The 18,038-nt window shown below is 36.3% G+C and overlaps 1 protein-coding gene across 2 annotated transcripts in view; it reads left to right on the forward strand.

Annotated features, from left to right (window-relative positions):
• Positions 1-10,898, forward strand: part of ZC3H3 (Zinc finger CCCH domain-containing protein 3) — a 38,173-nt gene extending 27,275 nt beyond the window's left edge. The window contains exon 7 of one of the 2 annotated variants that reach the window (XM_081765383.1): positions 942-7,418. In XM_081765383.1, coding sequence (XP_081621509.1) covers positions 942-1,007 — 66 coding nt within the window. In that variant the 3' untranslated portion in view covers positions 1,008-7,418. Of the gene's footprint in view, positions 1-941 lie in introns of both variants that reach the window. The other variant, XM_081765382.1, reaches the window with a different exon arrangement.
• The last annotated feature ends 7,140 nt before the right edge of the window (positions 10,899-18,038 follow it).

Here is an 18,038-nt window from a genome sequence, read left to right on the forward strand (position 1 = left end):
GATCATGTGGAATCCATCTGGCAGCGATTTTTCTCATCTTTAACTTTTTAGTAATGATTCTGTAAACTGAAGTGGCAGACATTCTGGCCTCATATGCAGTTTCCTCACATGTTTTTCATCGATCCTCTCTCAAAATGTCATTCACAATAATCTCAGATGTGTAAGCTGTTGCAGTTGATGGTCTCCTAATTCTTGGATTGTCTGCAGTGTTTACACGACCTTCATGGAAATGAACTTACCACCGTGATACAGTGCTATGGCTCACTACACTAGTTACACAAACCTCTCGCAAAGCATTATAAATTTCAGTTCAATTCTTTCCACATAGAGTTTATATTTTAATATAGAAACTCTGCTCACTATGTATAATCCGACCTGAGTCAGGTTCCCCTTCCATTTTAACACTGCATTTCTCACAACACAAGCCACGCGAACCAGCAAACACAGACACAACCGTCAAGCCCAAACTCTGATTCTCAACTGACATAAAATTGAACATTACACCACTCAAACGGTCGCACATGCGCTGTGTGCAAGACTTTTGAAATGATCCTCGTACATCTAGGTGTAATTTGTGCTAAGAAGTAGGTAGAAAATATTCTTATCACCTATCTTAGTTAAGTATTAAGTCTACTTTCGGATAAAGGTGTTGAGTATAGCGTATGCTTGATTCACATGCATTATACATTTCCAGAGTATTACCTTCTGCATTAGGATGAAAACATCAACAGCTGGTTTGTGGGTTATGATGTAAATTTTTCATGCAGGATTAATGAGTTTTGTATCACTTTACATTTGCTTAATGCGTCCTTAAATACAATTAAATTGTATTTGTATGGCATTCCAGTGTTGCTTAGCTCTAAAATAACATCAATAATTTCCAATTTATGTATGAAAGCTTACATTTGAACAGAATTAATTGATATTTGCAAGTTTTCCAGGCACAGGATATGAATGGTTTTAGAGGGACATATCAATTACTCAAGCTCCAGTGTTTCTGTGCTTAAAATTACTTTCGTTACATAACACTGTGGACCTAGTATGGAAGAACGAAAATGCTAAGTTTTTGTAATATCTATAATCAGATTACAGAGATCAAAACAACTTCGAAAGAATAAAAGGGTCAGCATCAAGTACTAAAAAATGGGTAGATATCAAAAGTGAAATCTGTGCAGAGGTTATTAATGTAACTATTCATATTTAAAGAACTTAACAGAAGTTTAGAGCACCCGCATCCCCTTTCATTTAAATGATAAAACCGATCTAGAAAAAGTTGCTCCTATCTTGCAATTCCGGGTTTTAACGGGTTAATAGAGTTGCAAATCATGTTTTATTGAGTGGGGCTGTGGTAGAAGGTGCATTGAAAAACAATCCTGGGATGTCTTGAATCCGTGTACCGTGTTGACTCTCGGTTCAGGATGCAAGCTAGAAGCAATTTTTTCTAATAATAAATATGTAACCAATAGTTTCCGTAAGCAGATAAAACCGGATGTTTTTTGATAAGAAGAAAATATTTTTGAGTGTGTTAGGTAAGTTCATTTTTTAAAAGCTTCTTGATTCTCGTATCTGCTTTGTTATTAAACTGTACTCTTTTTGTAGTTTCAAGAAATGTGACATTTTAAGGGTTATAGGGAAAAGCAGTAAACGTATACTTTCATTTGAAATTGGAATTGGATATTACACATCGTATTACAAGTCAGTACAGTGATTAATTATTGTACAGTTTTCGTTGAAAAACAAATAGTTCTTATAGTTTCTGAGGTTAATATATGAATGATAATTACTTCATAATTTTTAAGCTTTCTTTTCTCATATTGTAGAAATCAGTATTTTCTTTTGCAATATTTCTAGGAAGAAGCGCTCCCTCATCTTCAGGCGACGTTGATTTTTAATGTACATCTTCATCTCACATTGTAGACCCCAGAAATACTATGCTTGTTAAGGTCAACATTTAGATGAATATGTTCCTTAGGATGCATCGATTGGTTTTAACACAGAAAGAAATTGGGTATATTTTGTGGTTCGGTGAATTTGTTACTGAACGATCACTCTAGAAAGCTGTAATGAGTTACCTTAAAGATTTTCAGTGCTAACAAAGTACTGCGAAGGGGAAGATACTATACAACAATGAATCTCTTAGTCTTCGTATGTTTAGGTTATTCAAAATTTCAAGGAAGTATAGTGTGAAAGTATTTCAAGCCGCCAAAAATACTGAAAGATTTCTCATAAATTATAAACATGAATATCATTGATCGGATTTCATTAAGTGGAGTTTATGAAATGCCATATAATGGTGAAGGCTCTTATATTGGTGTAAGAAAATATACGTAGGTAGAAGGATAAAAGAAAATCGTAGAGACGCAGTGGACGAATATATTGCGAATCTGGACTCTGTGCATTTATACACTTCAAAACATAGTCAACATGTTAGTTTTGCTTTAATCTTGTCCACTCATTGAAAGTTCTATGTCAGAAGCATCATTTCTAAAAAGTCCAAATTGAACACGAAAAAAGAAAACTTTGGTATGGATGGAATGCTATGAGCGCAGTTTACATTATAAATAATACCGTGAAAATATATATCATGTATTCTCATTAAGATACGTGTGTTTTACAATAGCAAATCTCACATTATACCTAAAAATCGCTGGAGAATGAAAAAGTTTGCTTTTAGGTTGAGAGCTGCATTTAAAATAGTTTAATTATAAATCACATTGGCACAGTAAAGAGTTAACATCTTACATCGTTCTTGTTTACTTTGAATTGTTCAACTACACGAACGATATTTCTAAGTATTTTTCATTAGTTTTGTTTTAATTTTTTAAACACGATATAATATTGTTTTTTTTTTTTTGTTTGTTTGTTTTTTTTCAAATAACGTATAAATGTTGTAGGTCCTTGTAAGTCGGGTATCATAGAATGTGTAAATATTCCACACATTAATTTTATGCCCTCAAGTTTATGATGGGATAGGAATTTTAGTGATCTGCAATGTAAGAAGGAAATAAATGAGCAAATACAAGAATCCAACGTCACCTGAAGATGGAGAGCGCTTTGAATGCTCAATATTTTCCCTTCCTGTCATAATGTACATGCACAGACAGTACATACATTTACTTAACCAAGTTCCAAATCGCTCAATGATGATCACAAGTAATTCGATGAATAAACTATTGAATAATAAGTCCAAGCATGTGATTCGGAATTGAGATCCAGACCTCTTTAAAATTAACATGATGATAATTGAATTAGTTATTGCAGAAGCCACACATGGAACATTTCTGTTTTTTGAAGAAAACGAAAAAAAAAAAAACTTTATTTCGTTAATTGTTGTTGACAAATTCTGAGAAAAATGCATATTGTAGATGTATTGTTACTTGTCGTGACTGTTATGTCAGGGTTAGACAAAAACGCATTGTTGTTTTTTTTTAATTACAAATATGCACATGTGTTGTTTCTGCATGAAATGACTTGTCCTAAGTTCTCTCTTTATACCTTTATTTGTACATCACAAATGCCTGCAGCATGAAAGTCAAAAACAGTAATAGGGGCCGCGATGGCTCAGTGGTAGAGCATTCACCTCTGGTGCTTGGGGTCCCGGGTTCGATCCCAGCTCCCGCCAAGTGAACTTTGTGGTGGATTATGCCGGGTTCTCTCGTTTCCTCCCACTTTCTTCATTCCACCATTTCATTCATTACTCATCATCACCGTCTCCTTTAGCCTAACCGGCATAATCGTGGGACGTAAAACTCAAAGATTTCACTTTTATTTTTCAAAAACAGTAATATTGCTCTTGAAATCGGAGATAACTTGTAGTGTTCCACAACTGTTATGTCTGAAATAAACGTTCCTTTTGCTTATTGAAGAATATAGTCGATTTATCTTTGTACATGCATGAAGATAAGAAAGAAAACCTACATGGCATCGCAAATAGTTGAAAATCAGTTCCTAAACAAAGATAAAACAAAATCCAACGTCCGTTTGGTTAGTCTTCATCATCTTTAACATCGGAGGGGATGTGAGCATCAAGCTGTTCACTGTCAGTTGGCCACCTTAATAATGGCTTGTAGAACCAGTCGTAGCCATGGGTGTATAGTTCCAGTTTTCGCAGATCCTCAATCTTCTTCTTGTGACTGGGGATTTTACCTGCAGGGTAGGCTTTTCTGGTAGGAAGAGAAGGGGCTCTGGTTGTCATAGCAAAACTGAAGGTATTCGCACCCAAACCATCGATGAATGTTTTTCCCACAACCTTCCCTTTCTCACGGGTGCTGTAGATAAACTCCTTGTATGAAGAGATCCTGAAATTTTCTCTAGGGTTTCCTCTTCCATAAGATTCATCTGAGAGTACAGTCTTTTTGCAAAATGTTTGCCACCAGTCTTTGAAAGACAAAACATCACTAGTCACAACCTCTTGAACACTGAACCTGCCCGTAGCACTTGCTCGTTCGATGAGCTCACAATATTGCTCAGGAGTGTAAATCCTATCGACTCTTCGAAGAAGTCGTTTGATGTTACCAAAGTCGCGGTCACAGGGTAGGAAGAAATGTCCCCTAGTAGGAAAATAGTGCATAATTGATTCAAATTTACCGCTGTCACACAAGGATAACAACAATCGTACCACTGTGTTATTTTTGTTTTGGCCTGCTGCACCGTCACTAAAAAGCAAGAGCTTCTTCATAGTACGAGGTACGTCATTTTCAAAGTAGTTCAATAAAAACGTACAAACTTCATCTAGAGATTTACGAGCCTGTCGTTCATGGTACACAAAAAATTTCGCGTTGGTAGTTTTCAAATTGTGAATACAGAAAATGTTTACCCATAGTTGCCGGAGGTAAAATACGTCCTGTACGGGAATCAGAGGCAAAGGTTGGTTCCGCATATAGTCGAATGCTACTGACATAGTATCGTTATCTTCGTTGATAGTTGCTGCCTGCAAGGCACTATGTAACTTCTTGGCGCGCCTTCGATGTATCATCATTTCTGCAATAGCATTCCGTTTTGCAGTTTCACTTAGAGCAGGATCTAACAACTTTACTGTAAAACTTTTATATTTACTACAGACATCTACTTGAGACCTGCCGAAACTATAATCAAAATTTTCTAGGAAGTATCGACGATAAAAACTGTATTTAACCTTATTGGCAAATTCCGGGTACTCTTTCAAAAACTGCTCGTTTATATCTTCATATTGAACCTTGAATCTTAGATAGAATTTCTGTCTCCCACCGTAGTGTCTTTTTAACTTCAAACTTGGCAATATGATTATGTATCGCCATACAAATTGCACCGGACAAAGCGTTATCACTTCGGTTTTTTTTCTCTTTGATCTTTAGAAGCTTTCCCAGCCACAAGCAGATTACAAATCCTACGTACCCTATTAGCAGTTATTCCATGCAATTTCATGAACGTATTTTTGCACACAGTTTGTAGCTTTCCATTTCTCTCTATGTAGTACGTAAAAAAGTGATTCTTCACCAAATGTTTAACATTGTAGTTAGTTTCGTTCCTGCGTTTGCTTTCTTCAGAGTGTTGCAGCTGCGGTAACTTACGTCTTCGTTTGCAGTCTCTCGTTCCTATCAGACTTTGTAGGTATGTATCTTGAAAATTTATACTTTCCATCGAATAAAAATAAGCCCACAGTTCGTTTTTCGTCTCCTCGGTCACATTCGAATAACATTTGTCACCACACCTACATACGTACGTCTCTTGCACTTTTTCAGCGACATCTTTACCTTTATACGATTTGTATGCACTGCCCTTTACTCGTGCATTGCGAATGACATTTCGCTTGTATTTTTCTTGATTCACTACTCCCTTTCTTTTCTTTACTGAAACCTCGGAATCGGAGTCACTGGTGTTAGACATTTTACTTTTGCTCACGACTTCCATACAACTACCTTTCTCTCTGTATTCACAACAACACGAACAGTGTCTGCTGCAATAGCCCTAATGCACTGTCAAATCAGACTACCAACTGTAACATGTGTCTGTCAGACTACCAACTCTTGTTTCCATTCTGTACATTATTAGAGTCAATGGGGGGGGGGGGGTACTCGAAGCTGCCAATTAAATATATTGGAAGCACAACTTTGCTTGCATATTTGGAAGTACAACGGCACAAATCCCTCTTTTCTCATCAAAAGTTACTGAATATAAGCAAAGAAACCCAACTATACTGATTTGAAGTGAGAAATTCACATGAAGAAAATATTTCCCCTTTCTCCAGACAAAATTATTTTGACTAACGAAAAGTTGTCTAGTAGTTAAAGTTAGATTTATTTGCTTAAATACAGTTGCTTTTGATGCGAGAAAAGGGATTTGTGCCCTTGGACTTCCATATACTCAAGAACTTAGAACTGGTAGCTTCGAGTATTTTCCCTCATTCACGCCAATAATTTACAGAATGAAATAATATGCGTCCAGAACACAGGAGCCAACGACATCAGAGCATTTTACTTTACAGCAGAAACAACATATGTGCTGCACATGCGTTGTTTCTGCAATAATCAGATACTTCGGCGCTATTTAAAACACGTTTAGCAGTACAGTACATAGTAGTTTTCTGCACTAAACGATGCAGCTTGCTATCCTCTTTCAAAATTCATGTCTAACTCATAACCGTCAAAAATGTCACATATGTGGTTTCTGCAATAACTGATTCAATTGTCTCTCTAAGGAATCATGTGCATTCTTAGTGCTGTATTTATATATTATGTTACAATGAATCTCGCGTATAATTAGGGTTCGTTGTTTCTATTAGAGTTAAGGCTGTATATTGAAGTATAGAGATGTTCACAAGAAATGAAAATCTTATACATTGTAGCAAATTTATCGGAAGTGAATTTTTAATAGTGGGAAAATTTATTAACTTTAAAAATAATGTTAAGATACAATTCAAAATATAAGTAAAGACCCAATTCAACAAAGGTAAAGCATGTCTTTGGGAATAGATGTGTATCACCGTAGGTATAAATTTCTGTTAATATCGTTTCAGTTTGCTTAAAAGTATTGCTCTGTATGATGAAGTTTGTAATATGTAGTTGGAAGTAGTTCTTGTTGTTCATCTAACATGAAAAGATGTTTAACTTATAGGCTGAGCGTTCTGTTGAAAGGCAAGTTAGTGCATTTACTTAGCATAGCAGCGGGGAACATTGATCAAGTAAGGCAGAGATAGAGTGGGCAGTTAAATGCATATGAAATGTCGGCTCTTGTAATTTAATATAATTTTTTCAGTATTGTTTTGATTTCATTGTATATATTTTTTCCCTCAATTAGTGCAAGAAGAGACATGTAAACATTTGTCCTGGCTTCGAGAAGGGTCGCTGCATAAAAGGTAAGCATTGCCCATATCCTCACATAGCAAAGAAAGAAAAAAGAATCTGTTGTACTAGAGTACAAAAAAGTAGGAAAAAAGTTGTTAAGAGTAGTGTTCCGGATTCACTCATGAATACAGCTAAAGTGCCTGAGAGAAAGAGGTATTATGAAACTGACTCTGCAGATGCTAATGCGAATAAAGAGCTAATTCAGCCATGTGTTGATGCAGCTGATGATAGTGGCAACAATTATATTCATGACCAAATATTAAAAAATGAAGAGATGAATTCGAAGAGAAAGAGAATTATGAAGAAAATTGATCAGATGAAGAGAGCTTGGAAGTACAGTGAAGATCCTGATATACATAACACGGAAGGTAGTGAGAAGCAGATTGACGATATTCTTGAATCTGAAGCAGACGACTCAGCGACTGATGAACCTGTATTTAAAAGACCAAAATTAGGTCGCTTACCGTCTTATATACCAATATGAAATATAAACTAACTAAAGTGTAAATGAAATCAATTACAAAATCGAAATGGAAATTTGCTCAATGATATATCAATCTAGAAATGTCTGTGATAATAAAAGATACCTGGTTAATATCTGTTTTAGATTAAAAGAAGTAATGGATTATCAATCAGATATGGAGATAAAGTACGGCCTTGCCATGCTTTGCGATGAAATTGAAATTAGCATAATGGTTTCTTGATGCTTTACTTATATAAAATTATTTAAAAGCAGTTATATCAGTTTATATAAATTACGTATATTCAAGAAAATAATAAAGAATAACGTCGGAGTCTCAAGCTTTTTCTTTGTTGATTTTATTGTTTTATTCCTTTTCCTGTAAATAAAAAAGGAAAAGCATTAGTAATACGCATGATGAAATAAAGGTGTTTACTTCAGAGTTATATATAAAATTGTTCTTTGCACGTTATGAGTATGAAGATTCCAGTGTATCTAAGAATAATATTGCTTGGCAGTCGATGTTAAAAGAAACGTATATTCATGCTTTCGTATTGAGAAAACGGCCATTATGGAGTGTTATTTTTAATTTAGATTATTTCATTGTAAAATATACAGTGCCTCTAGCAAGAAAACTTCTTTAAATCTATGAGAATGGAAACACTGTTAACTAAATGTTTAGTCTAAAGTAATGTACATTCATCTTCAAAATTATTGTCGCATGTCTATAAATATGTTGTTGTACGAATATAATTTGATAACGAATTCGCCTGGTATTTCTTATAATGTTAGTATGTGTATAATCAGCAAAGACATGTATGTGGCAAATTTCATGTCAAAACAGCAGTAAATAACAACAATAAAACGAAAATAAAACTTTCTTGTTAATTTAGCAACATTTTATTTTACTCATTCTAATTTTTGCATTTATAATTCTTTTCCTATTAAATTTACCACAAATATACATTTCCCGATTATACACATAGTATCAGTATTAAAAGTACCTTGCAAAATCATTATCAAAGTATATTCTTACAAGAAGACAGTTATAGATATGCGACAATAATTTTGGACATGAGTGTACATATTTGGTACTAATAGTTTCCATTAACCATACAATTAAAGTTACAGCCTTTGTGATCATTTTAGACTTGAATGTTCCGTCATTAGTAGATAGTAGTTAATCCATTTCGACTTGATAGTGGAAACATTTAGTGGCGTTTGGCCAAGGAATCACATTGGTTGAGTTGTCAGTATTTGAAATTATAACCGATACTGTTGTATAAAATTTCATACATCTTTTCCGTAATCAACAAAAAGCATTTTTAATCATATCTGTAATCCTAAGCAAGTCGCAGGTGTCCTTCGAGCATTATTTTGTTGTAGTATATGTGGTTTTCGAGTTCGTTCACTCGTAAAGTCTTGATGGAATACCAGTTCAAAATTAGCTTCTCAGTGCGTGGTAAAATCACGAACCAGTTACCTTATTATATAAACGATATCAGTACATTTTCCGGACTTCTTGTAAAGAGATTCAAACATCATAACAAAGTCAGAAAAATATACAGGTTTGCAAAACAAAATTAATGAATGATAGCGCTTGTATGCGTGTTAGATAGGTTACATCATTCGACAAAGATGAGCTTGTTTATATATTTTTGGTTTAATTTTACTTTGTTAATCTATACATGAAGTCCAAAACTAATGGAATTCCTTGTGGCCTCAGGGCTAGAACACTTGCTTTTGGCGCGTTATTGAAAACTAAATTCTGCTTGGATCTCTCTCAGACATTAAAACAAAAAGCTCAAAAATCGCGCTTTAATAGTAGATTACTCTTTTCCATAACCTCCGTAATTAAAATAGACAAAAGTAATGTCCTTTTATTATTAGTATTCATAGATTTTTATTTAAATGTACGTCATTCCCGTGCTCCACGTATCTTGCTGTTAATTTTTCTGAACTTTAAAACAGAAAATGGCTGACCAGCAGCTGTAAATTTAGAGTGAAGTTTCATATTGATAACTTCGGTATATAAGTTACAATCATAATGTGCGACAGATTTTAAGGATACGCGAAGAATTCGTACTGTGTAGAATTGAACATTATGATTGCACAAAAATATATCGAAATTATTAAATACTATTACAGAACAGGGGCGACAGTGGCTCCGTGATAGAGCGTTCACCTTCTGGTGCATGGCGTCCCTGGTTCGATCCCAGTTTGCACCAAGTGAACTTTGTGGTGAACAAACATCTTGTGCGTGGTTTATTTTTCTTGCGGTTTTCCCGTTTCCTCCCACTTACTTCATTCCACCATTTCATTAATTTCTCATCATCATGTCTATAGCCTACAACAGCAGAAGCGTGGGTCGTAAAATTCAAAGCTTTCATTTCATTTTATTGCAATGTGTCAATGGAATCGGAATGATTGAAAATCTTTCATCTGAGAACAAGATTAAACAGTACATCTAACTTACGCAATTCGATTGTGTACTGTTGCTCTATCATCAGTTTTCTCCTCTGTTCGGGAGTCACGGTGGCTTAGTGGGTAGAGCTCTCGTCTGCCACGAAGGGCCATAGATTCATGCTTCAAATCTTAATAAGTTCACGTCTCATGTAATCCGATACTGAAAGAAACTAAGAAGGGAAAAAATATCCTATAAACGTGGTGGATATCATATTTGCAAATTTTCCTGGAGTTGTATTTCCTGCCATTTTCTTATGCATTCATTTCTTTCATTATCATTCACATGGATTTATCATAAGTCTCATTTGGCCTGCAACGAAAAACTAAAGATTTCATGTCATTTTTACCATTTATAGCAGATTTTCTTTACTTTTGTTTTCTCACTCATCTGTGTAAAGTAATGTAGTTAATTAAATGATAAGGACAATTATTAACAAGAAACGAAAGGAAATTCTATTTTTAAATGCTCTATATGTTGTGTACTTGACATCTAATCTAAAAGTTTTCTATTTTTAAAAAAATACTTTCTCAGGTATATAACTCAGGAAATAAATTCTGTATCGTTTACAAACGTTTTCACGGTTATATTTATGTATACACTGTAATTAAAAAAATGTATAGTTTTGATTAGTCAATAAAGGTTTTAATGCCCGTAAAATGTGTTTCATTTCAATGTGTAATTTTGAAATATCCCTAGTCTTTAAACTTGAAACGATTGTAGTTGGAGCTAAACAAGGGCTCAGCTGGCTAGCGTGCCTTTTCTACTCGCTATATGCGTTGTGGGGAGTTTGTATGAGTATCTTTTAGTTAGTTTTTTTTTTTCCTCCTACGTATCGCTATCTAAAAGTAATCTGATGAGCAAATACACTGAAACTTTCATGAGTGTTAATTTCATTAAAAAGGAACCAGGGTTTTAAACACTCACTTTTGAAACGAGCTTAGCTCAGCTCAAACTCAAAATGTAAATAACAGTGAGTTAACTCACACTTAAATTCAAGTCTTTAAAAAGAAGGTCGCTTATCTCACCCTGTAATTGATCTACACTCAACTTGATGCTTAACATCAGGAAATGATAAGTAAAATTGTGATAACCAAAACAAAAAGAATATGTATAATGGTGCAGATTGAGAACTGTATGGAATACAAATGGAAAATTTATTGTAAAATACACTAATGTGCAAAACTTAAAGGCGAGATAAAGTAACAAAGTATTGCGTAATGGATGGATATAAATGGAAGCCCGGTAGCCTGTTGCCAAAGGTCTCCCACACGGGCACAGAGAGCAAGACGTTGCATAGCGTGATGTCAGAGTGACTGTAGCGCCAAATGGGTCTGCTTTTTCAACACGAAACAGCTGAATGAAAGGGACGAGACAGCGTGTCAGAGAACTGTGTTGGTGACTATTCACAACAACAAGGTTCGGAGAACAACGTTTTGGTGACTTTCGGACGGGGATGAATCGTCGGGAAACTGCAAAAAGGACGAGATATGTGGTCCAGGAGTGTTAATATTCCCCATAACATTGTTTGATGTACACTCATGTCCAAAATGATTGTCGCGTATCTATAACTTTCTTATTGTAAGAATATAATTTGGTACTGATTTAGCAGGGTACTTTCAATACTGTTACTATATGTATAATCGAGAAATGTATGTTTGTGGTAAATTTCATAGGAAAAGAATTATAAATACGAAAATTAGAATGAGTAAAACAAAATGTAGCTAAATGGAAAAGAAAGTTCTATTTTCGTTTTATTGTTCTTATTTAGTGCTCTTTTGACATGAAATTTGCCACATATATGTCTTTGTCGATTATACACACACTAACATTATCAGAAATACCGGGCGAATTCGTTATAAAAATTATATTCCTACAACAACATATTTATAGACATGCGACAATAATTTTAGACATGGGTGTACATAAGGAGCATTCCGAGCCACAGGTAATACTGTGCGAAGAAGTGTTTGTCAGCTATGGTCAATTACAGCAGACGACAGCAGCTATATTGTGAAACAGGCTACAAGAGAACAACAACAACAAACAGAGGGTGCAATTGCAAACGGATTTAAGAATACGGCGAACCGCTCAGTCTCATGTTTCACAGTGGCATGTCGACTGCGTGAGGGGTAGTCTGCCCGATGGCTATTACATTGTATTCTGTTGATATCGGCGGCAACATTTGTGGTGTTGCCAAATAAGACGTCCTCCCGAAATATTGGTCAAGGATAAGTGGAAAGAGGGTGAAAGAAAAAGTGAAGGAACTAAAAAAGAAGAGAAATAGAATACAAAATAATAATTCTAATCAAATCTACTATTAGATTTACGATAGTAGAATGGAATTCAATAGGACAAGTTTCTCCAAAGTAGATTAAGGTGTTACCCTTGAGTAAATAGTTGTTTAATCGAGAATAAGACACATTTGTATATCTTGGCGCTATTAGTACGAATAAGTCGACTACACTAGTGCTAACATTTACTCGTCCATATTTAAGCGGGTACTTAAGTGTAAATTCCTACAAGACAGAATAATGGTGGTGAGATTGAGAAGTACTTTCCTATGCAGTCTCTCTCAAGTATTACAATATGGATCAATCCATCTGAAGTGGTCCAAAAATGGTGAAAGTGGTTGCTCAGCCATTTCCGAAAATTATAAAAATTTGAGTGTGATGAACCTTGGTATGAGAAGCTTTAATAAATATATAACTATTCGTTGTATGTACTAGTGTTCGTGAATGGCTTTTTTTTTTGGGGGGGGGGGCAACGGAGTGCCAATTCTTGCATTTGCAATCGTGTACGAAAACAACAGTTGCTCAGGACGTACAAATCAAACGAACGCCAAACAAAAACGAAAGTTTAGAGGAGAGACCGAGGTACGTGGAGAATTTATACTCTTGCGTCTAAATAAATATGCAGGGTTGCAAACCAATACATGAAATCACCAGAAAAAGTGTGTTCACAAGATTGCTTTACGTGTATCTATCCTACATAACTTTTTGAACACATTAACTTCCGTAACTGAGATTAGATTTCAATGACACTTTGCTGATACATTGAGTGCCTTAATACCGCGGTCAAGTTAGGCGATAGTTGTCGTGGTTGCAAGGGGGAGCTAACCCCCTTCCCATATAGACGTGACAATGATCATGAATCTAGAAAGCGCGTAACAAACGCCACTCACAAGGTTTTACACAACTGAACGCAAACGAAAGCGGGCCTAATTACTGAACCATGCGTAGTTTTTGAGCTCTAGTATGAAAAATATCCAAACATTTAAATTTCCGAGCTACGACCATCGTCACGCACGTAGTTTCTTCCCGTTTTTACAATGTCCTTTTTTCTCCATGTAATATCAGTCCTGATTTTCTTTCTTTTTTTGCAATCGTGGCGTAAGCAGCATTTTTAAGCACTTTGCTCTCCTGAGATATTACGCCTCGAAAATAGCATCAAAATCAGGAACTTCAACTTTCGGACCCCCATAAATCTATGGTATGGATATTTCTGCAAACTCTTTACATGCAATAGTATTCAGCACAACCCCCACTTTATGCCATTCCAACATACAGCCCCTTTAAAAGTGTAATTTTCTGTGCTTTTTCTGATGATTTCATTTATTCGTTTGCAACCCTGCGTATTTATTTAGAAGCAAAGGTATACATTCTTCACGTACCTCAGTCTCCCTATAAACATTCGTTTTTGTTTGGTGTTCGTCTGATTGGTACGTCGTGAGTTTTCGTACACGCTTACAAATGTAGGAATTGGCACTTCACAACAACAAACATTACTGCCATTCAGAAACACTTGTACATACGACAACGTAAACAGTGTTATTGACCTCCTCATAGACAAAGTTCATCATACTCAAATTTGTATAATTTTCGGAGATGGTCGAGCAACCTGCTCTGGACCACTTCGTATGGATTGACCCATATCTAATATTTGGAAGTAAATAACAGTAGCTAACAAAATCCATGATCACGAACTCACACTTAATATTGAAGGTTCAAACTTCAGTATACAATCATAAAACATTTTCAGCGGTATTCAGAAACGTTTTCGGATGACAGCATCACGCTGTATTAAGCGAGTGACAAATACCAATATCTACATCTGTACGAGGTTTGTCCGGTAAATACGTATAAAAGTTGAATAAGAACTTTATTTTATAATTATTCAGGTATTACGATATGGTCTCCTTCAAAGTACTCTCTCTTAGACAAGATACACTTCTGCCAACGCCGTTTCCATTGTTGATAACATTGCTGAAAGTCTTCAGTTGGGATGCTGTTCAGTTGCCGTGTCTGCCTTGATGGCTTCCACATCTTCCAAGTGCCGCCCCCGAAGCACCATTTTGTATTTCGGGAACATGAAGAAGTCAAGGGGCTAAATCGGGTGAATAAGGCAGGTGGTCTGTCACGGTGATTGAGCTTCGGGCCAAAAACTCACAACGAGCGACGTGTGAGCGGGCACATTGTCGTGATGAAGGATCCACCTGTCCCCTTGTGTCAAATCCGGTCCAACTCGGGCCCCACGAGCTCTGAGACGTCTCAAAACTTCCACGTAAAACTGTCCGTTTACACTGTGGCCGGGAGGGACAAATTCCTTGTGAACAATGCCCCTAGAATCAAAGAAAACAATCAACATTGTCTTCACATTTGATCTTGTTTTTCGCGACTTTTTTTGTTCTCGGTTCTCCTGGTAGCTTCTATTCCTTGCTTTGAGATTTGAGCTCCACATCGAATTCGTAAAACCAGGACTCGTCTCCAGTGATGACTCGGTTGAGAAAGTCCCCTCTTTCCTCTGCTTCTAACCAATCCTCACAGCACTCAACCTTCTTTGCTTTCTGTTCTGGAGTCAAGAGCTTCGGTACGATTTTCGCACACAATTTCTTCATTTCAAGTTTTTGTGTCAGAATTTCGTGAACGATTGTTTTGGGAATTGACAGCTCGTCAGCAATCATTCTGACTGTCAATCTACGGTCTTTAAGAACACAAGTCCGAATTCATTCAACATTTTCATCAGAACTCGATGTCGACAGGCGTCCTGGGCGAGGATCTCCTTTCACGTTTTCTCGGCCTTCCCGAAACCTTTTGAACCACTTGTTCACGGTTGGTTCCTTCAGAGAATTGTCTCCGTACACTTGTTTCAAACACTCAAAAATCTCACGGTCATTCTTACCTAGCTTTGCAAGAAACTTGGTGTTGATGCGCTGTTCCTCAATCAGAGAGAGCTCCATGCCGACGACAGGTGAAACAGGGTACCTTTCAACAAGCAGCCAACACTCCTACTGACACGCAGAGCGCTCTGACTCGAACTGAGCGTTGATGGGATTGGCTACAGCAGTAGTCCCACCTGGCGGTGACTACAACCTGTAAAATAAAGTTATTATTCAACATTTATACGCATTTTCCGGACAAACTCGTATTCAAAAACGAATTTCTTGCGCCAATAGCGTTGATAGTTTAAACAAGAGGAGGGCCATTTTCAGATGGAACGAGCTTCCTCTATCTGAAACGCTTTTGGTAATATTTTCAGAACTTGCTCTAGCTAGCCAAAGAAGTTCTTGAGAGTGAAATTCATCCCCCTCAAGTGACAGATAAACAAACGAAAAGATCAAATCCAGCAATCCATTTCCCGGAGGAGTATTTCAGAAAAGCAGTCTTTGTACCGTGCTTAGATGTTTTAATTTGCTGTCTTTAAACAAGGTTCTGTAGTGTTATGTTTTCTAAAAATACTTTTTCGAAGACATGCTGAGAAAGGAAAACTAAGAGATCTCGGAAATATTCAGAACTATTGAACTGATTTTGCTTCAGAATTCATCCTCAAGGCTGAGTATGTGGTGTGAAAAATGGCATCAAACCAAAATAAACCTGTGGAAGTTATGGATGTGCTCGATGTCTGTAATCCAGTCCTCTTTCCAACAATCAGAAAGTTACTCAATATCTTAGCTTGTTTTGCCTGTTTTAACCACGTCGATGGAGAGATCATTTTCTTCACATACACAAAATCAATTCTTCGGAATAGAATATGTAAGGATTGGACTTGCTCTCCTATCAATCCATTCCCACTTATCATCTAATGTGAAGAAAGTGATTGAATTCATAGCTGATAGCGGACAAAGAAAATTGCTTCTGTGAACGGACAGATGAACTCTTTATTATTATTATTAGTAGTAGTAGTAGTATTAGTATTGTGTCCTGTAGTATGTGTATGCCTACACCTTAAAGAGAAATGAGAGGTTTATTTTTCTTCACCAGTAGATAGTTAATAAATTCAAATTTAATGAATTTAGGGGTATGTGCTTCGCAGTCACAACGTGCAAAACTATAGACTAATGGAAGTTCCTGAAGCAGAAAGCTCAAAAGATTTTCATGTTTTTGTCCCTCTCCAAAGTGAAATTTTGGCTAAGTGCCTGGTACCAAGAACATCAAGACTGAACCTAGAAGTAGTGAAGTCACGTCTTCTACTCTGATGAGAGCAGGTTTGTTTGTACATTCATCTGGTGACAGGTGGGAACATTGTCGAACAGGATCATGTAGTGGTCCAATGTTCATGTGTGGGGAGCATAATGTTATATGAGCATACCAACCTCGGAAATTTTCAATGCGGTACACTTCACGTTCAATGTTATTGTGACATTGTACTTTGTCTCCACGTGGATCTTAATAATATAGAAGTTACATTGACTCCAACTTCTCTTTTTATAGATGGCATAATTGTATCTCTACAAATAAGATTCTTTCATAAAATGTTTTAATATTAAAAAAAAAAAACGTAAGCCATACTTTCCAGTTTATATTGCCAATTCTTTTATGAATATGTGTGTTGGAAAAATAAAAGTTGCTAGTGCGAGTCATCCCATGGGTAGGAGTAAGGCCGCACCTCCATTGCTTCCGAATGCGATTGCGACTGCGAATTCATGTGCTTCTACTAGATCCGAAGTTTTGCGAATCCTAAAGCCTGTCTCACACGGAACTGAACTAAGGCCTCAACCCAGGCTACAACTTAACAGTGCTGCTGAACTCAAACTTCCATGCAATTTCTTTTATCCTGAGGTGATGTAGGGGTCTCAGCCGATCCTTAAAACTATGTAGGTTTTACCAGCAGAGCCTCTCGTAGTCGCTGTATTAAACAGACGAAAAACGTGTTACGCACAGGGCACTCAACTGTCGTAATCGTAAATATTATTGTTTTTCTATTTCACAATATGAGTTCATCCGAAGAGGATGAAATAGACATAGCAGCGATATTTGCTCTGTTGCTGACAAAATCCGCCATCCCCTCCCCACACACAAAAAAAAAAAACAAAGAGAAAAAGAGTAAAGCAGGTGGTGGACCAGGGAGTAAATTCTTCTCCGCAATAATGCACAGGAAATCACCATATTTTCAATGGTGAATAATGAAATACTTACAGAAGATCCCCGTTCCTATATAAAAAAAAAAAAAATCTACAGAATGGATTATTTAGAATTCCATACGCTATTGAAATTAGTAACTCCGAAAATTCAGCAGCGAGATACGAACATGGAGGAGTCTGTATCAGCTGAAAAATGGTCTGTAGATCCTTGGATCTACGAGATTGTAGAACTGAAAATCAAATGACTTGTCCAAATATGTAAATGAGGGTAGTTATCAGACGCAAAAAGCTAAAATAAAGAAGAAATAGCCATTTTCTTGTATAGCTACTGAGTGCATCCGCTCAGCTCAGTACCCACAAAAGATGCCCACATAGCCCCTAAAGTAAACTTATACCGCCCCGGGAACCTATCTCATGCACTACACCCGGAAT

This window comes from Thermobia domestica, chromosome 7, assembly GCF_964235325.1.
Source record: "Thermobia domestica chromosome 7, izTheDome1.hap1.1, whole genome shotgun sequence".
NCBI lineage: Eukaryota > Metazoa > Arthropoda > Insecta > Zygentoma > Lepismatidae > Thermobia > Thermobia domestica.